This window comes from Entelurus aequoreus, linkage group LG12, assembly GCF_033978785.1.
Source record: "Entelurus aequoreus isolate RoL-2023_Sb linkage group LG12, RoL_Eaeq_v1.1, whole genome shotgun sequence".
NCBI classification, from domain to species: domain Eukaryota; kingdom Metazoa; phylum Chordata; class Actinopteri; order Syngnathiformes; family Syngnathidae; genus Entelurus; species Entelurus aequoreus.
The window spans coordinates 44666296-44688125 of NC_084742.1; the positions used below are offsets into that span (position 1 = coordinate 44666296).

The 21830-nt window shown below is 40.5% G+C and overlaps 1 protein-coding gene across 1 annotated transcript in view; it reads right to left on the reverse strand.

Moving 5' to 3' along the window:
* The window catches only part of ppp1r14bb (protein phosphatase 1, regulatory (inhibitor) subunit 14Bb), a 53801-nt gene extending 32482 nt beyond the window's left edge, over positions 1-21319 (reverse strand). Inside the window, exon 1 of the mRNA XM_062066075.1 lies at positions 20764-21319. Within this exon, the coding sequence (XP_061922059.1) occupies positions 20764-20964 (201 nt within the window). The 5' untranslated portion in view covers positions 20965-21319. The remainder of the gene's footprint in view (positions 1-20763) is intronic.
* Positions 21320-21830: the final 511 nt, after the last annotated feature.

Here is a 21830-nt window from a genome sequence, read left to right on the forward strand (position 1 = left end):
AACCAGCAGCCATCAGGAGCAAGGGTGAAGTGTCTTGCCCAAGGACACAACGGACGTGACTAGGATGGTAGAAGGTGGGGATTGAACCCCAGTAACCAGCAACCCTCCGATTGCTGGCACGGCCACTCTACCAACTTCGCCACACCGTCCCATAACGCCGTTCCTGAATGTAAACAAACGGCATTGGTGGATCTACACCTAACATCCACTGTAATGATACCAAGTACAGGAGCGTATCTAGTCGATACTACTATGATTACATCAAATTTTTTTAGCATCACAACATCTTCTTTGGTTTTAAAAAAATGTATATTATGTTTATAAACTCAGGAAATATGTCCCTAGACACATGAGGACTTTGAATATGACCAATGTATGATCCTGTAACAACTTGGTATCGGATTCATATCCAATTTTGTGGTATCATCTAAAACTAATGTAAAGTGTCAAACAACAGAATAATAAGTGATTATTACATTTGAACAGAAGTGTAGATAGAACTTGTTATAAGAGAAAGTAAGCAGATATTAACAGTAAATGAACAAGTAGATTAATAATTCATTGTCTACCACTTGTCCTTAATAATTTTGACAAAATAATAGAATGACAAATGACACAATATGTTACTGCATATGTCAGCAGACTAATTAGGAGCCTTTGTTTGCTTACTTACTAATAAAAGACAAGCTGTCTCGTACGTTCACTATTTTATTTAAGGACAAACTTGCAATAAGAAACATATGTTTAATGCCCCAAGTGGAGGAGTTGGAACATATGTTTAATGTTTTTTGATAAAATAAAGCCAAACAATTTTGTAGAATATCCTTAATTTCTAAGAACAAGAATAGACTGTCGAGTTTCAGATGAAAGTTCTTTTTTTCTGGCCATTTTGAGCATTTAATTGACCCCACAAATGTGATGCTCCAGAAACTCAATCTGCTCAAAGGAAGGTCAGTTTTGTAGCTTCTGAAATGAGCTAAACTGTTTTCAGATGTGTGGACATGATTGCACAAGGGTTTTCTAATCATCAATTAGCCTTCTGAGCCAATGAGCAAACACATTGTAACATTAGAACACTGGAGTGATAGTTGCTGGAAATGGGCCTCTATACACCTATGTAGATATTGCACCAAAAACCAGACATTTGCAGCTAGAATAGTCATTTACCACATTAGCAATGTATAGAGTGTATTTCTTTAAAGTTAAGACTAGTTTAAAGTTATCTCCATTGAAAAGTACAGTGCTTTTCCTTCAAAAATAAGGACATTTCAATGTGACCCCAAACTTTTGAACTGTAGTGTATCTGTCAGTAGATTCGATATGGAAGCGGTAAAACTGCAACATGGCTGACGGTGGGAAGACGACCAAATGGTGCATCCTGAAGAGACGGTCAGAAAACAGTTTGAAGATGGTCTTTAAAACATAATCCAAGCAAAGTTTTGTCCAAAGAATCACCATTAAATGTTATGTAGACCACAATGAAATGTTTTAAATGCAGAAAATAAATCATAAATTGACCCCTTTAAGTCATTTACTCAATGTGTCTGTGTGTGCGAGTGTGATGCAGGTAAAAGATCACACATTCTCACTTCAACCAGAGATTAAAAATTAAGAACGCACACAAACAAGGATTATCACAGAATAGCATTATGTCACACTTGGCTGGCATGCACGAACCATAGGAATTAATTCACACATTTGCTCTGTCGATGGCTCAATGACTCCTTAGCCTTTTGTAAAAAGTGTTAGCTTCTATTTTGGTGCACCATCACTGACATGCAAATCAATAACATTGAGTTAAAACACTGTCTCATCAGTTCATGAATTAATTACAAAGAAATCTAATTTAGTTTAGTGCGGAGTTGAGAAGAGTTATGCCATGTTTGCCTATGATTGCGACCTTAAAGGCTTCAGTACGGTGTTACGCCTGTTAGTACTAATGGTGACAGCCGGAATGTGTATATGTATATGTGTTGCTGTATACGTGTTGCTGTATGTGTCACACAAACACTACATATAGTATTTGGTAAACAAATAGGCATGAAAAAATGTAACTTTTCATGATGATTATAAATGTTAACTCTAAGCGTCAATGTGGCAGCGGCGTTGACGGACGATTCAGCGCTCTATGCGGCGTCAACGTATACATGTTACACTGACATGACCGTGAAGGGCAGTGAAGTGACTGCAAGCAGCAGTGTGAAATACCTCCATGGCATATCTTTCAGTGGTTTTGCAGAAACCATTTTCTTCTTAATCCCTTACCAATGGCTGACAGGCCGACCCGTGGGACATGGCACAAAACGACAAGCTTGTCAAGTTGAGCCAGTACTGAAACACAACACTGGAAACAGTGAGGTCATCGCTGCGTGCGGCAACAGCCCGACTTGACCCGGGACAAAATAATGCATGCAATGCGTCGTCGTTTTTGTATTATTTTTACATGTTCATGGAAAATTTCTGTTTGATATTTATTGTAACTATTAAATTACTATTATTATTATTATAGGTGCTTTTGATTATAGTCGGCAAAAATGTCTTACTTAATTTACATCAAATACAGATTAAGCAATTTTCACCAAGGGTTGGATACATAAACATTGAAGGATGCTATAACCAATCCAATGTAGTACAATATATGCTAACCTATCTGAACAAAACATCCACATCGTACCCTGGTGTTAAGGGTCAAAGGAAATTAGTGAAGTAGCTAACATGATTTTCACAATTTTGGCAAAAACTGTAATGTCAATTTCATTATATTCCCCAAAACGGGATTTTAAATGATAATTTTGTCTTTTATCCTTAGTCTTTTTCTCGAAACTTTATGCCTTTTTGCTCAATTTTTTCCATTTTTAAAAATTGTTTATACAGTGTGCCATGGGTTAATAAAACATTTGCGTTCTACAAATGGCCCCTGGGCCACACTTTGGACACAACCTGTTTATGTATTTCATCAAAAAGGCTAAGGCTCACATACACACAATTATTCATACATATATACAGTACATACATACGCGCACACTTAGGTACCTGCGCTCCCACAAAAATACACAAATACAGTACATACCTACACACTCAAAGTTCGTACATCCACACGCACATTCACTGTACAAATATACATATACACGTACTGTACATATACATTCACTGTGCAAACATACATATACACATACTGTACATATACATTCACTGTGCAAACATACATATACACATACTGTACATATACATTCACTGTGCAAACATACATATACACATACTGTACATATACATTCACTGTGCAAACATACATATACACATACTGTACATACAGTATACAAGTCATGCATATAATCACGTTTCATTAAACATATATTAACGTTGTTGCCCTATGGCAAACTGGGTAATACACAGCACACTGACAAAGCTTAACCTATTGTTACTATAACAATCTACAAGGTTAATACAGTTCGCTTCTCCTTCTTTCCCTCCATTTATCTGCTTTCTTTGGTCATTCAAGTAATCATTACATATATGTATTGTTGCATTTGAAAAACAATTGTATTGTTGATAATAGAGGTAATTATTGTTATTATTCATTATCAATAGTGCTATTTCTATTGGTATTTTTATTGCTGCATTTGTAGTGTAATAATGTTCATTGTCATTTCTGTATTATTTATTTCACTAACTGCTTCTTTGCTATCACTTTTACCATCATCTAGACATAAAAAAAAAAGCTCTCTGATTATTGACCAGGAGCAGGTGAGCATCCCGACCACTAATCAGAGGCAGGTGACAAAAATCGGCAACTAAGAAAACAAAAAAAGTTGCTGAAACAGAACTAACCAACATCTAAGGAAATACCAAGCTAAACAAAACATAACCCGGGCAACGAATCATGACATTCACGTCAATCCAAAGGCCTTTGAATTATCCGCCAGGTAGGGGGGAAGGGCGAAGTACCTCCCTCGAAGCAAAGTGAGCTCGCAGACCTCCCTACACGATCGAGCGCGAGGAGAAAGATTACAAACCAGAAACCCAGAGAAGCGTACAAATGTAAATAATAAGTGTAATTAATGATTTTCATAATAATGACACTGGTGGTTTAGCCAGACTTCAAACCTTTGCTACTGTACGTAAATATTGGCTTTCAACATGTGCATTTTGTGCCTGGTGTATTACTCTCGCGTCACGTAGATCGCGTGCCCCTCTGACGGCGTCTTGTTTGAGGTATAGTTCTTCCGTGGCGGGTGGTGCCAGACTTGTAATTATTTTCCAAAACACTAAGGGGCAGTGTTTCCAGAAGGAGCAACTGCAGCTGTTGTTGACGAGATACTGTATTTCCTTCTTGTGAAGAGTGACGATAGACGACAACCACAACATCGACGTATTTGTCTACACTGGAACTAATTATTCAGAAACATCAGTTTACCTTTAATGGATGTTTTAATTACAAACCAGAGGAAAATATGTTCGTGACGATGGACTGTGCAACTTCTGAACAAGTTGAGGCAACGACATGCTGGTGTTAATCTGTATGGTCATGTTCAGAGTTCACAAATGTTATAGATTACAGACTATAGATGGAGAATGAGAAGTGTTGTGCGTGAGGAATATGAAAAATATGTGTGTGCACGAGAAGGAATGTGTCGACCCTGTTAGCACAAGATTGGCAATAAAAGGTAAAAAGAGTGTCGTACTTTGTGACTTCTTCTGGACGCAACAACAACACAAAGCTGAGAAACACACATTCAGTAATTATTTTTAGAGCGCAAGTACACAATATCAGTTTTTATGCAAATGTTTAATCACTTTTCATACAATAATGTGTGCATTTCAAGCACAAAGTCTGCTCGCCTGTGTTCATGGACCCTCCTCGGCAAAAACTGACCAATCACAGCTCTGCGTTCTGCGTGGCCCGCGACACGAAACTAGGACTTTTTGGCAACGCACACAAGCCTTGCGGGAGGCTACGCAACGCAGGGGGAGGGGGCACGACAGCGTCGCCTACCCAAGCTACGCGACGCAAGAGTATATTCCAGGCTTTAGTGTTGCTAAAATGTCTCTAAACTGTGTCTTCATAGCACTTATGGTAGTGATAAAGGTTGGTTTGCACACTTTTGGGGAGTTTCTGTATGCATGTACGAAGGTGGTTATGCACACTCTCTGGGCTTGTGGAGGCGGAACTCAGTTTGGCCTTTTGTGATCGCTTGTAAAACACACTCTTTAACTTTGAATTTGTACCTCTACTTGCAAAATGTAGCGAAAATGTTGCCACATTAGCGCCACAGATCTCTTCTGCTACATCTTATTCTCTGGCAGACCAGGTGCGTTGTGAAGCGGAGTTCCGATTAATACCGCCACGGTTCCATTATATTTGTTTTGTAATTAATCTGATTACGATTTAAAATAGATTATACGTGCAGCCCTAGTGACAACACATGCTTCCGTCTCCTGTGTCACCATCTCCTGCTGAATCCCCCTTCCTATCAATCTGAGATTATAGATGTGTTCTCCTTTTTAAATGTGATCCAGATCGCTTGTCTGTTGTAATTGGAGTAACGATTTATGATTGCATATTCACTTGTGTTCACCTTGTTGCATGTTTTGAGGGCGGAACCAAACAGGTCGCTACATAATCAAAACTGTAAACTTAAAAAAGTTGAAAAACTTATTCGGGTGTCACCATTTAGTGGTCAATTGTACGGAATATGTACTTCACTGTGCAACCTACTAATAAAAGTCTCAATCAATCAATCAATCAAACATCATTATGCTGGTTTGTTTATGCTTTATCAAAGGCTCACTGCCGATGAGCGGGTCTAGTCAGGTTTATTTTCACACAAAAGGCGCACCGGATTATAGGGCGCATTAAAGGAGTCATATTTCTTTCTTTTTTTTCTAAATTGAAAACACTTTCTTGTGGTCTACAAAACATGTAATGGTGGTTCTTTGGTCAAAATGTTGCATGGATGATGTTTTACAGATCATCTTCAAGCCGCTTTCTGACAGTCGCTTCAGGATGCGCCGGTTTCTTATTTACGTGGCTCACCTTCGGCAGCGTCTTTTTTCCGTCATCTTTGTTGTACCGGTGAAAAACCGTCCGACCGGAAAACTCTAATAACTAAAGTTCCTTGGGTGAATAATGTAAATTCACTACACCGGTATGTTTTAGCGCTTTCATGGCGAGTTTACTGACAGATATAAGTAAGAACTTAACACTACTATATATTAGAAATGGCAACAGCGCAGGATGAATGTCCCATAACAAGAAGATAGAGAAAAAGAAGATAATCGACTACGGTGTCATCAAGGACGACAAAGGCGGACTTTTGCAGATCTGAAATACAGATCAGCAGGTACCAGAAGGTAAGAAAAGTTGCTTTTGCATAGTATTGTGAAACAAAACGCCAGATAATGTGTCTTACTTTATACACTTAGACAAACTTTATTGATCCACAAGGGAAATTGTTCTTTTTTACACACCAGAATAATATTCGTATGTTGAAGCACAGTACAATCCATCAAGCGGTGCGGCTTCATTGCTTACAAAAGTCGTACTAAAACATTTTGATAGATTTTTGAGCGCCGTGTGTAATGTTCTATATTTTCAATGAAACATATAAAATGTTGATGTTGTTTACTTGAGTCATAATGCAGTCTACACATATCTCTTATGTGTAACTGCCATCATATTGCAGTCTACATGTATCTCTTATGTGTGACTGCCATCTACTGGTCACACTTATCATTTCACCATGTACCAAATAAAATAGCTTCGAGGTCGGTAAGCACAACAACAATTATTCCGTACATTAGGCGCACCTGGTTATAAGGCGCACTGTCGAGTTTTGAGAAAATGAACGGATTTTAAGTGCGCCTTGTAGTCCGAAAAATATGGTATCTATAAATTATGATGAATCAAATTATCAAATTGGTTTCTGTGAACAAATGCCCTATTTTTGCAGAGAAAAAGCACAAATGGGCTGACTTTATCACCAATCTAAACTGGTATACACATATTTTTTTTACAAATCCGCAAATATGAATGCTGGGCAGGGTTCCACTGTAGTTATGATGACTTATTTATTTCATGAGTGTGTACGGTACGTTATGAAGGGGAAAGTGCGGTGTTCATGTTGTTTATACTTCTAGGTAGTGTTTATTTTTGTCCACTTCCTCTGATAAAATGCCTAAACATTCCGCTTAATGACTCACATCCCCTGTTCTCTTTCTACATTTGTGCCCTCCCTCCGTCTACGTTTTTTTCTCTCTCTTTCGCAAACATCCGATCCTTGTGATTCCCCCATTTTTTTTACACTTTTAGAAAAACACAAGACATGCTGACTCACCTCACACCATCAAACTGGGTGTGTGCACACCGCATGGGGCCACATGTAACCTATTAACACAAATGTGGGTGGGGGGTTTGCATGCAGAGACACACTGGGGTCTTTCAGTCCAGCCGTGCATCAACTACTCTTTGTAGTGAAGCCCTAGTCAAACACTGTTTACTATTTAGACCTTTAAAGTGCGAGTTCTACATAAATGCGGCATGTTTTTTTATGTGCGTGGCAGTGCGTACTTGAGGCCAATTTAGGAAATTACAGTTCCCTCTGCACTATGTCTAACCACAAGCTATTTATAACAGCAAAATGAAGACGTTTTTTCTGAACTAATAATACTACCAGTAATTATCTCAACTTCAAAAGTTTTAAATATTCAGTTCACTGTCATGACGTCACTGCATTTGTGTTAAGATGTTTACTCATCTAAACGTTGAGTTTATTTCAAGGTTACATTAGAATAGAGCTCTTGTTTACAAATTCACCATCCAACATGTCCAAAAGATAGTAGGAAGAAGCAGATAGTAAAAGGACAGGACTGTGGTACCTCAACTTACCAGCTCGTTGAGCAAGCTCGTAACTTAAATTGATGGTCACAAACTAAAACATAACAAAAAGCAGGCCCAGATCGTACCTCAAAATACTCTTAAATTGACGTGCCACTGTATATACTCGTCTATTTAGGTAACAGTTGCCTGTAAAAATGACCCACTACTTATTTCTGCCACCCGCTATCTAATTAAAACAAGATAAAAAGTGGCATGATGGGAGTTCATGTTTACATTCTGACAAAAGTGACCATCAAAACATTTAGTGCTGTCAAATAATACATTTGTTGAATTGGATCAATTACATTTTTAAATTTTAGATGAATCATGATTAATCACGGGTTATTACTCGCATGTGTAGTTTAAATTATCATAAAAAAGAGCCAAATATTTGGACACAAATGCAATTTTACTGCAGAATGTCCTAAAGGAAACCTTTTTAAATGTTTTACATGAACGCATGTTAATATATTTCATCATAACTTTTTTTTTTAAAGTGCAGTCTGGGTTTATTTTGAAGTGAAATTTACCAGCGAGCACAACAGTCAGTATCATCGTTGCACTGTCTACACTGACTGTATAACAACACACCTTTCAGGTACTATCCGTGATTAAGGTAAAGGAGCATGTACGCTCAAAATGAATTGCGCGATTTGTCTGCAACTTCATATGATTGATGCGATACCTTTTTGTGATTAATCACATGAACTAACTTGTTATTTTTGACAGCCCTAAAAAAGTTATTCCTTTTTTTTGTCAGATTAATTAAAGTGTCATTTATTTCTAATGAAACAGCTAATGATGCTGGCTATCTTAACATTCAGGGATTCCGCTTGATTAAATGTGGTGCTCCCCTACAGCATTTTTATTACCTCCACACCTTGAAAACAAGGGCTTTTTTGTACTTGAAAACAAATTAAGGTAATATAATATATTATAGCCCCCGAAAGAAATCACGTCCGATGCTATTTTATAACTTTTATTACCAAATTTATGACAACAAACAACGGCACAATTCCAACAGGTTTTACCTCCCATGAAAACACTTTCGTCTCCTTGAGTCTTCGCTTACCCCCCGGACACACAACAACACTTCCTCATTCTCTGCCAATCACCTCTCAGGCACGGACGGTGTGTTTACAAACATGGGAAAAATGTATGTCAAATCCAAACCACACGACCATAAACCATTAACATTAGCTGGTCGTTACAGCATGAATTAATATATATATATATATATAGCCTAAGTAATGTACCGAAAACTTGACCACTGAAAAAAAACGTTGATGTTACCGAAACCGGATGTAAACAAAACACACGCCATTGTTTGGAGCGTTGTCAGCATGTCTATGATGTGGACGTGATTTTTATATACCGTATTTTTCGGAGTATAAGTCGCTCCGGAGTATAAGTCGCACCGGCCGAAAATGCATAATAAAGAAGGAAAAAAACATATATTAGTCGCACTGGAGTATAAGTCGCATTTTTGGGGGAAATGTTTTTGATAAACCCAACACCAAGAATAGACATTTGAAAGGCAATTTAAAATAAATAAAGAATAGTGAACAACAGGCTGAATAAGTGTACGTTATATGACGCATGAATAACCAACTGAGAACGAGCCTGGTATGTTAACGTAACATATTATGGTAAGAGTCATTCAAATAACTATAACATATAGAACATGCTATACGTTTACCAAACAATCTGCCACTCCTAACCGCTAAATCCCATGAAATCTTATACGTCTAGTCTCTTACGTGAATGAGCTAAATAATATTATTTGATATTTTACGGTAATGTGTTAATAATTTCACACATAAGTCGCTCCTGAGTATAAGTGGCACCCATGGCCAAACTATGAAAAAAAACTGCGACTTTTAGTCCGAAAAATACGGTATATATTGTAGATATACCCGCGGACAGCCATCTACAAAATGTGCAAATATTAAGAGGACAGTGGCGACTTTTAAGAAGAAAAAGTCCAACTAGAGCAACAGCGCCAAGCAAGTGTGACGTCATGTTTGTTTTAGCCTCCTTAGTCAGGGACATTGAGGGACAGAAGTAGAGTCTCACACCACGAGTACATTATATAACACCAAAAGAAGATGCTAGATTTGTTGCTAGTCGGTTTTTTTTTATTTAAAAAAAATCATGAAAAGTCTGTAAACACTTGAAAAAATCTCATACAATACCATGTACAAAAAAGCAGCAATAATTGAAAATATGGCAAAACGATAACAAAATATATTAATAAAAACAGATTTGTTTTAAATATATGTATAAATGTTTTGAGCCTTTTTAAAGAAAATCAAATCATAGCAAATTAGGCAAATCACTCAATGATGTAATTGTGACCACACCCATAACCACGCCCCAAACGGCACAGGTATCTTGGCAGTTAAGGGGAAACCCTGACATTGAATGACTTAATTATCCGTCCGTCCATCCATTCATTTTATACCGCTTATCCCTGAGCCAAAGTTAATTGTTCTGGGGGCGGGGGGGATTGTGATTACAATAAATGAATATTTAGATTAGCACGTAGCATGAAGTTGCTACTCTTGCTTTGGATAGCATGGTGCATGTAGAGATTGTATGTTTTGGCTAGTATGTACTAACTGGTAAGCGAGTGAATGCATCACCTCCTGCAGAAGCCCATTATATTTTTGTCCCGTGTTAGACATTTTCCTCGTGAGACCCTCCCCCCGTTGACTGCATTCCTGCTCACCAATTCATTCAAGTCCCGCTTCCCACTTGTAACCCAATCTTTGTGTGCGGGTGTGTGTGTACGTAGTGTCCTGGAGTACACGGATTGGACTTCCCACTTACTCATTGTGTTGTTAACTCTGTAGATTCTCAAAGGAAGGACTCTCAACACAACTTGGGCTTTATTGCTAACAAACAAACTAGTTACAATGGGAATCATTCAAACGCTAAAAATAATTTTACTAGTCAAGATGGCTGTCTTCCAATATAAAAACCAGTCAGTTTTATTTAAACCTTAGAATACTGTAATGACTCCCATTCTAATCCTGAAGTAATAATGAGTCTGGAGGCGGGGGCTTTTCAAGGATGGGTTCATTACGCGGGTAAAACATTGCCACGCTTTGTTGCCATGGCGCCAGTCTCCTTGTTGTTGGGACTGATGGAGCAGGTGGCTGGATGAAAAAACGACACGCTGGCAGGCAGGAATGCCAGGACGACTGGTGGTGTTCTTCAAAAGGATTACATGAGTGAGGAACATCACCAATACCCTTCCGAATAGACTCAAAAAGCCTTTCTTAAAGGGCCTCAGTCAGTCAGACCCTAATAAAGACACACGTGGCGAACAAAAGAGGAAAGACGAGCTTTGCAGCTCTTGAGTCGACGATTAGGGGGTCTTCTCATATCCGCTCCAAGCTGAAGTCTCTGGTTATACTGTTCGCAGCACGTGCGTCACATTTGAGCCAAAAGTATCCTCGCATTTTTGTAGAGGGGCAGGGTTGTGATAAGAAGTTGTCAATGTTAAAGGACTCCATGAGGATTGAGGATTTTCTATTGACTCATCGCTCTATTGGGAAACAATTACCAATCAATTAATCAGCGTTTGGGCTGGACTTCTTTAAAAAGGGTTGTATTTTTTTTCTTACAATCAAAACACTTCCTTGTGGTCTACTTACAATGTTTCCCACACATTCATTTATTTGTGGTGGCCCGCCATGAAAGAATTAAGGCCGCAACAAAAAAAAACAATTTTTTTTTTTTTTTTTTTTTGTGTCCTGTCAAGGTTCTCAGGCAAATCATATAGTTGATGTAGATGCCCATATCAGCTGTTCAGATTTACTTTACAAAAGAGAAGTGTAGGATCAAGATTTTTGGAGCTCTTTGTTCAGTGGATCAGATGTTTGATGAAGCTTTGTGTCTATCTACCACCACTACTGTTTTCTGTTTATTTGTTACTGACTGTGGCAGGACACCTCTGCCTCTGTTTCACTTTATGTTGCTGGTAAATAATATGGTTGTAGTAGTAGGCTAAAGTTAAATTATTTAGTATGCACTAATTAAAGGGGCAGAGCTTTGAGACATTTCAGCTTTTATATTTTATAAGATATATTTTTTGTAAGAACCACAATTGATGAATATATTTCAGTGAATAACTTATTGTTCAAATCTGTATATAAATATGTACATACAGTGTTGTAATTATATTGTAAAATGGATGGATGGACGTTTAAAACAAAACTGTTATTATTAATTAGTAAGTATATTTTTTTTTAGCCTTTTTAGAGAAAATCATATCATTGTAGTAAATTATGCAAATTACTCGATGATGTCACGGTGACCACGCCTATAGCCACACCCCCAACGCCACAGGTATCTTGGCAGTTTATGGGAAACACTGTAACATGTAATGACGGTTCTTTGGTTAAAATGTTGCATAGATTATGTTTTACAGAGTGTCTTCGATACGCTTTCTGACCGTCTCTTAAGGATGCGCCATTTTGTGGGCGGTGTTATTTTAGTACCTCCACCTCCACTGCGTCTTCTCCCTGTCAGCCATGTTGTAGTTTTTAGCGCTTCCGTAGCGAGTCTACTGACAGATATAAGTTAGAACTGTACGCTACTTCGTATTAGAAATAGAAGAAGCGCTTCTTCTTCTACGGGGGAAAATGAAGTCGGCGGCTGCTTACCGTAGAAGAAGAACTTCTTTTTCTACGGGGGAAAATGAAGTCCCGTAGTTGCGAGACCTAAACTTTATGTAAAGACCCAAAAATGGCTCCTATTAAGAGACAGGCTTACGACGCAGAGTTTAAACTCAAGGCGATCAGTCGCGCAGTAGAACACGGGAATAGAGCATCAGCGAGAGAATTTAACATTAACGAATCAATGGTGCGGAAGTGGAGGAAGCAACATGATGACCTGCGTCAAGTAAGGAAGACTAAACAGAGTTTCCGAGGGAACAAAGCGAGATGGCTACAGTTGGAGGATAAACTCGAACAGTGCGTTGTTGAACAGAGAGCAGCAAGTAGAAGTGTCAGTACAATCACTATTTGTTTTGTTGACATTCCCTTTAGCGCAGCTCCATCTAATGGATGCATAACGTAACCCCAGCCTCTAATGTAGCATCTATTCCATGCGCCTTATAATGCGGTGCGCCTTATATATGAACAAACTTTTAAAATAGGCCATTCATTGAAGGTGCGCCTTATAATCCGGTGCGCCTTATAGTGCGGAAAATACTGTATATATATAATATTTATGTAAATTTATTTATGAAACTGACATGTTTTGTTAACATGTTAGAGGTGTTTAATAAAAAAACAAGCATGTTTAACACATATAGATTCCTTTCTTTCATGAAGACAAGAATAGAAGTTGTTGTATTACTTGATTCTGATGACTTGCATTGACTGGAATCAGAAAGGATTCACAGTAGTGTTGATAGCTTCAACAATTTCAAAATTACATTGTGTAGAGAAAAAAAGTCCTCTTTTCTGTCCAATACCAAATGAAAGTGGTTGGTTTTTGGCATCTAATGTGTCCAGCTTCCATACACGTTTTATAAAATTTTACAAGAAATACACTGACGGCAAACTCTGAAACTCTTATTTTGTTAGCGAAGGCAGGATGCTGCAGTGCTTTTATTGTGAAGACGGGAACTGTGCGGTCGATCTTTAGGCTTTTCACAGGAGGTACAGTGCGAGAGTATGTTGAAATAAAAAGTGCTTCTCGCCTTCCTGACGGTCGTTTTTTTCTTAATACTGAACTCGCAGAAGCCAGCCTCATCTCACAAGATCCTCGGGTGCCGTGAATGTCAATCAAGTGTCGAAAGTGACGTCAGAGTAAAGATTGATGATCGCTAATTTTTAGGTCTATTTCTTTTAATGCCTGGCTGCCGATTAACTGACACACCCTGCGTGATCGACTGGTAGCTCGCAATCGATCTAATGGGCACCCCTGGTCTAAACTTTTAAATGTGTAATCTTTAATTATTTGACATGCAAAATAATCTGTCCTTTCAAAATGAAACTATTTAAAATGTTTTGTTTCACAATTTTTTTTTTTGGCATGCATTCATTCATGGTTAGCTTACCCCAGGGTTTGCACATCTCTCACTGCACACAAAGTTTCTTCCTCTTTTCTTGTCTTCCATGCGCCTCAGGATCCCAGCCTGTACTCATTCCCGGCCTCAGAGACAGTCGGAAATTATCCAACTCTTTTCAAATATGCAAATTTTACTCACTTTGGTGTTGAAAAAATCTCAGAAGGGAGCTACAACACTTGACTGAAGAGCTTCGAAGTCACAGTGACAGACCTTGACCTACAATCCTGCAGATGTGCAGAAATCCCCTCAGGCTCACTTCAAGATATCAGAAAAAGTATTCCTAGAAGAATAGAAGCTAGTAAAGTTGCAAAGGGGAAGACCTACTCCCGATTTCCCTACATCTTCCATTATGTTCCATATGATGTACTTTCTGCCTGCCCGAAGTCTCAGAGGTCCATCCATTATTGACAGACAATCAAAACACATTGATCACAGAATACTCTCTGGGCCACTTAATCACCTTTAAGTAGTGGGTTGAGTTCCTGACACTTCACAGGAGATATTCCACACTGATGCAAACGAGTGCCACATCCGATATGACAACCAGGTGTTCGTCCCTCTGCAAGGAAGACAATGAACCTGCTAAGTCTCTACGAATAGCTTGTGGGTCAGTGGCAGCTCAGGAGAGATGACATGAGCTTTCCAGCTTACCAGCGACTGACGCCGCAACGGGTTGGATGTGTGGAAGGAGAACCATTACTACTGGGGATCGAGACGCAGGAGGTAACCCTGGTCATATTGGCGCATCTGTGTGAGCGTTGAAGCTTTCAACGATGTTCTGGTTCTATGTTAGGTTGGTCTTGTGTCGTCTGTGTGTTTTTTTACAAAATGCAATCTCCTGCCAGCTTTTTTTATATTACACTTTTGAATATATTCTGTGCGCACGTTGAAGCTTTTAAAGACTTCACGGACCTTGACCAGGTTGTTGTGGTGTAAATTGGGACAACAAAAGCCCAGTTTGTTTCTTTTCAAAATGTTATCTACTGCCAGCTCCTGGCCCAGCATGCATGTTACAGCATTGGTATTATTTTTCCACGTTGTAAATGGGTCATACTTGTGTAGCGCTTTTCAACCTTCAAAGTACTCAAAGTGCTTTGACACTATTTCCACATTCACACATTCACACACTGACAGTGGGAGCTGTCATGCAAGGCCCTAACCACCACCCATCAGGATTAAGGGTGAAGTGTCTTGCTCAAGGACACAACAGACGTGACTAGGATACTAACCAGGAACCCTCAGGCCACGCCGTCCCCATGTCGTGCATGAACATTAGTTTCTAAAAAATTTCCTGTTCTTTACTAAGTTGTGCTGGTGTAAACTAGTCCAACTTAATATCTTCACAAAAATGCCCTATCCTGCCAACTATTGGTTTTACACTATTTACTTTACACTTTAAGTAGTTATTTTTACACGTTTGTGTTTACATTGAAGCTTTTAAAGGCGTTCCGGATCTTTACCAAGTTGTTGTGGTGTAAATTGGGTTTGTTTGTTTCTTTCTTTCTTTGCAAATTGTCATGTACTGCCAGCTACTGCTACTACAAGTATAATATTAATAATAATAATAATAGATTATATTTATATAGCGCTTTTCTAGACACTCAAAGCGCTTCACAGAGAAGCGAGAACCCATCATTCATTTACTCCACATTCACTCCTGACATGACATTTGTAGCCACAGCTGCCCTGGGGTAAACTGACGGAAGTGTGGCTGCCAGTTTGCGCCTAATGCCCCTCCGACCACCATTCACCAGTGTGAGCAGCACTGGGGGAAAGGGTGAAGTGTCCTACCCAAAGACAAACCGGCAGTATTTTGGATGGCAAGAGGCAGGGAGCGAACCTGAGGACTACCGAAGTCAACATTTGGTCTAACAGGAGCTTTGAAAGGCTGAAATCATGGGTATGACCTGCTTAGTGGCCTTGTGGTTAGAGTGTCCGCCCTGAGATCGGTAGGTGGTGAGTTCAAACCCCGGCCGAGTCATACCAAAGACTATAAAAATGGGAGCCAATGCCTCCCTGCTTGGCACTCAGCATCAAGGGTTGGAATTGGGGGTTAAATCACCAAATGATTCCCGGCGCGGCCACCGCTGCTGCTCACTGCTCCCCTCTGGGGATGGTTCAAATGCAGAGGATAATTTCACCGCACCTAGTGTGTGTGTGTGACAATCATTGGCACTTTAACTTTATTCCAGCAGAAAATGGATGGATGGGAATCTGTCCCAATATTGTAAAGAGCATGATGTGGCCAGGAATACTTGTGGGGTATAATTATGTATTAGGTGTCTTGTCATTCATAAATGTACATTTGACATGCGCTTCTTAACGCAAAAAGCACCCACACCACCCTACCCCACGTATCGCGAAGCCCTACGTGTGTTATGCGTTTAGGGCGGTGCGGCACCTAACTGACATGACAACGGTATCGTACCGTCAGCGTTTCACTTTCATTTTATTCAGGTGAAACCAACATTAGTTACGTCAGTTAAGTTGAATGTTTAAAGGCCTACTGAAACCCACTACTACCGACCACGCAGTCTGATAGTTTATATATCAATGATGAAATCTTAACATTGCAACACATGCCAATACGGCCGGGTTAACTTATAAAGTGCAATTTTAAATTTCCCGGGAAATATCCGGCTGAAAACGTCTCGGTATGGTGACGTTTTGTGCGTGACGTCACGGATTGAGCGGAAGTATTAGGACACCATTGTGTCCCAATACAAACAGCTCTGTTTTCATTGCAAAATTCCACAGTATTCTGGACATCTGTGTTAGTGAATCTTTTGCAATTTGTTTAATGGACAATGAAGACAGCAAAGAAGAAAGCTGTAGGTGGGATCGGTGTATTAGCGGCTGGCTCCAGCAACACAACCAGGAGGACTTTGAGTTGGATAGCAGACGCGCTACCGTGAGTATGCAGCTTTCTTCCAAACATTTGATCGCTTGCCCGTCCGTGCGTGCCGCTATGTGCATGTCACGTACGTAACTTTGGGAAATATATGTGCTGTATGAACTTTACGGAAGTGAACGGTACTTTGGGCTGTGGGATTGAGGGTGTTGTGCGGGTGTTTGAGTTATGATAAATAAATAAATGGGTTATACTTGTATAGCGCTTTTCTACCTTCAAGGTACTCAAAGCGCTTTGACACTATTTCCACATTCACACACACATTCACACACTGATGGCGGGAGCTGCCATGCAAGGCGCTAACCAGCAGCCATCAGGAGCAAGGGTGAAGTGTCTTGCCCAAGGACACAACGGACGTGACTAGGATGGTAGAAGGTGGGGATTGAACCCCAGTAACCAGCAACCCTCCGATTGCTGGCCCGGCCACTCTACCAACTTCGCCACGCCGTCCCAGTTGTTATTGGTGGGTTATATGGACGGGAGGGGGGAGGTGTTTGTTATGCGCGATTAATTTGTGGCATATTAAATATAAGCCTGGTTGTGTTGTGGCTAATAGAGTATATATATGTCTTGTGTTTATTTACTGTTTTAGTCATTCCCAGCTGAATATCAGGTCCACCGTCTCTCACAGCATCTTCCCTATCTGAATCGCTTCCACTGCCCTCTAATCCTTCACTTTCACTTTCCTCATCCACAAATCTTCATCCTCGCTCAAATTAATGGGGTAATCGTCGCTTTCTCGGTCCGAATCGCTCACGCTGCTGGCGTCCATGATTGAAAACAATGTGCAGATGTGAGGAGCTCTTCAACCTGTGACGTCACGCTACTTCCGGTACTGGCCAGGCTTTTTTTTATCAGCGACCAAAAGTTGCGAACTTTATCGTCGATGTTCTTTACTAAATCCTTTCAGCAAAAATATGGCAATATCGCGAAATGATCAAGTATGACACATAGAATGGATCTGCTATCCCCGTTTAAATAAGAAAATCTCATTTCAGTAGGCCTTTAACGTTATGTTGACAGCGCATTTCAGATCAGATGATGTTTAAAGTAAAAGTGGAGTAAATTGCGTTATGTTGTCTAGAGTTGGACTGGGCTATACATGACAAAAGATCGTATATTGAGAGAGGAGGATCCACACGATGTCCTTCACAAAATATATTTGCAGTCCGTCATATCATCTTCTTTTATTTGCTTAAAAAATACTGCGGACATGAGCTCGATATCCTCAATGGTAGTTACGGCCATGTGTATCATCATCAGTGTTCGGAAAATTACTTTTGAAAAGTCATTATTATACTTACTAATGACATTACCAAAATGTAATTACTCTTTTATTAAAGTAATTAGTTAGTAAGCAAAGTTATTAATGCGTTACTTAATAAAAATCTAAATACCTGGCTTATGCAGTCGAGAGACGTTTCATATTGGAGCAGAGTGTGCTTGTGAGTGTGCCTTTAAAAGGCGGAGCCTGATGCCAAGCGAGGTGTGACAGAGCAATTAGCTCAGTTGTGTTTGTTAGCTTAGCAGTGGCAGTTTGTCGGCAGTTTCGGCAGCTCTGTTGAATGTTTTCACTGAGTTTGCTAAGTATAAAAATTAACCTGAAATTTTTTTAATGAAAGAAACAGCTGTTCTAAATGTGTCCACTGGATATCGCAATAGCAATTATCGGTATCTTTGTAGATGATGCTACATATGTACAAACTCGTGTCGTGTTTCCCCTTGTCGCCTTCCACCAGCCTACCTTTCGTTCCAGCGTCACGAGTGGTGTGTCTCGTTTCCCTGTGTTCCCTGGCTGCACCTTGGATCTTGACCTCCCGCCTAGGACACAGACTTTGACGCCTCGCTGTTGCCCCCGACTTCCTGCCCGCCTCACGGACCTCCGAGCATGCCTTGCCCCTCTTGGACTTCCGCACCTCGCTCAACACTACCGGTAACACTCAACAGCTAATCACCACACATAGGCCCCGTTTACACTAAGCCGGATAAGGTTATCCACACCTAACCTTTTCCATGTCCACACACAACAATGCAACCATTTAAGACCCCCTCCGTCCGCCGGCGGAACGTGACCTAGTACGCATGCGCGGAAAATACACACGTCATAGACATCTCCAGTGTTGCTTTGTGTACAAGTTCTTAGATTTAACTTATCTAAACAATATCCAGTGTTGTGGATGTGGGGTCTTACAGGGTGGCATTGTTGTGTGTGGACACGGATAAGGTTAGGTGTCATTTACCCTGAATAACCTTATTAGGCTTAGTGTAAACAGGGTTTAGGCTAAATAATTATTAGTTAAAAAAATTAAACGACTTAGTGTAGACATGGCCATAGTCGCACACCACACATATTTGGGTTAGTTTTCACACTTCATATTATTGTATATGGTTATAAACAGGGCTAAAACGAAGTCCCTGCTGTCCTGTGCCATCTTCTTCCCCTGTACACGTAACAAAAATATAAATAACGACAAATTAAGATAGAATACTATTGACCGCAACATGTAAGTATGGGAAAAAAACAAAAACATTATGATTTGTACATTTTCAGAATATGCTCATTCTATTTTTAGACAAGGAAAACAATCTGAAGTTGTCTTTATTTTTAAGTTATCGTGCCATGATATTACCACTTGGGAGTAGATTTTTCTCAACGTTGCCCCCGACTTAAAATTAGGCTATATCTACACTAAGCCGGATAACCCCTTAAATGAATAATTATTTAGCCTAAGTCCCGTTTCAGCCACACTAAACCAGCGTTTAAGGTTCCCCTCCTCTGACAAATTTTTACACGGGTAAGTGCGCCGTGTATTCTTAACTTTGTATGGACTCATTGATCGTTTACAAACTGAGTTCGGAGAGGAAGTGACGCCAGAAAGACTGCGGCCCACACCGGAAGTGACGTCAGAAAGAATGTGCCACAGCCAGCTTCATAATAAAGCGGTTTCGGAACTCGGAGCTAACCACTGGAAATATGGAGGCAAGTCATCCAGACATGCCCGTGTTTCCCCAAGCGTACAGACGCTTGGGGAAATCACACATGAATACCTTAAGAGAAAGCGATTGCAGCTATTTGGGATACAACACTTCTTAGACGGCAAGAGAACTTTCCAATGTCCAGGTCAGCTGTGATTCTACTTACCGAAAATCTCTGTCCATTTGTTGAAGGAGAGACAACGAGAATGCGAGCTACCGTGGATGTGATAAAAAAGTAAGTAGGCCTTTAAGCATTACATACCTTTTTACCTGCACGCTGTCTCCCGCTGTGCTCTGCATATTGGGATCACGACAAACCATCCTCGACACATTCCGACTTCTACAAAGCAATGATCTACCTGCTGCCACCTACTGATATGGAGTATTACATGGCTACCCTGCCAAGCTCTACACAGCACAGGCACTAGACAACGGCACATTATTATGATTATTGATTTGCAAAAAATATTTTTTGGACCAATTAGGTGAAGTTGCATATTTTCCCACGGCACACCAGGCAATATAGTGTGCCGCGGCACAGTGGTTTTCTGAGTTAGACACCCCTGAGCTAAACGTTATTTCTAAAGGGGGAAAAAACAGGCTATCACAATGGCTATTGCACAGGTGTGCTTTAAAGCTCTCTCGGCCAATCAGTTTGCAGCACAGCCTGCCTGTGTGAGGATTGTGCCTATAAAAGCTGCATGAGCTATGAATAGCACCTGCAACGTGGTGTCGAACAGGAGCCCCCAACGCATCGTGACGTGTAATTGACATTCAATTTTACCCAATATTGCACTAAACTTCAAGTTAAAAAATAGGATTATTCAAGCGATCCATTGAATTAGCGCGGCTCGTTTACTTAGTAGGGCCGCCTGATCGATAGCTTCGATCGGACGGGGTGTTCCACGGTACCTCGCAGTCGTAGAGGTCCGTCAGCTGGTCGATGATCCACTCCTCCAGGTTGAGTCGCTTCCTCAGCTCCTTGCGGTCGTACTTGACGGTGACGCGTCCCTGCTTGCGGACCGGGGTCTCCGGCTCCTCCGTGGTGCCGGCCGGCGTCTGGAAATACACCCGGGGCTGAGGGCTTGTCTCCGGGCTTGTGACGGCCGCCATGCTCGCTCGGTTCGGCGGCGGGCGAGTAGATCCGGAGATGGGGGTGGTGGGTTGGGGGAAGCGACGCTCGATTTGTTTTTCGCCTGGCAGCGATGGAGGAAATCGGGGAAAGAAAAGGCAACCAAAAAAAAAAATCCCTGGTTCAGGAAGAAGAGCTGCTTTTGTTGTCCGAGCAGCTCGCCCCCACTCGGACAGTTCCGGGTAAAGAGAGTCACCGCGGCTTAATGGGCTATTTACGGCATGCAAACCCTGCTTACTTAAAAAAAAGGACGGCGGTCAACTCTTCTTTATTCAGTACAAAGAGAATGTCCTCTCCTCTTTTTCTCTTCAAGCGTGTGTGCGAGAGAGACAGAGAAAGCGTCTGACGAGAGAGAGAGAGAGAGAGAGAGAGAGAGAGAGAGAGAGAGAGAGAGAGAGAGAGAGAGAGAGAGAGAGAGAGAGAGAGAGAGAGAGAGAGAGAGAGAGAGAGAGAGAGAGAGAGAGAGAGAGGAGAGAGAGAGAGAGAGAGAGAGAGAGAGAGAGAGAGAGAGAGAGAGAGAGAGAGAGAGAGAGAGACATTACAAACCTTGACTTTCTTTTTGGTCTCCTCCCTCAAAAGTCAGGCCACGCCCACTTGTACGCTTCTCTGCATTGTCTTCCATATAGTTACGTTGTGCGATTCAGAATCGATTCTCATTTTTAAGAAATCGATTTATTATTATGTATTTTTTTTATTTTTTTTTTATTTTTATTATTTAATCCAACAAAACAATACACAGCAATACCATAACAATGCAATCCAATTCCGAAACCAAACCCGACCCAGCAACACTCAGAACTGCAATAAACGGAGCAATTGAGAGGAGACACAAACACGACACAGAACA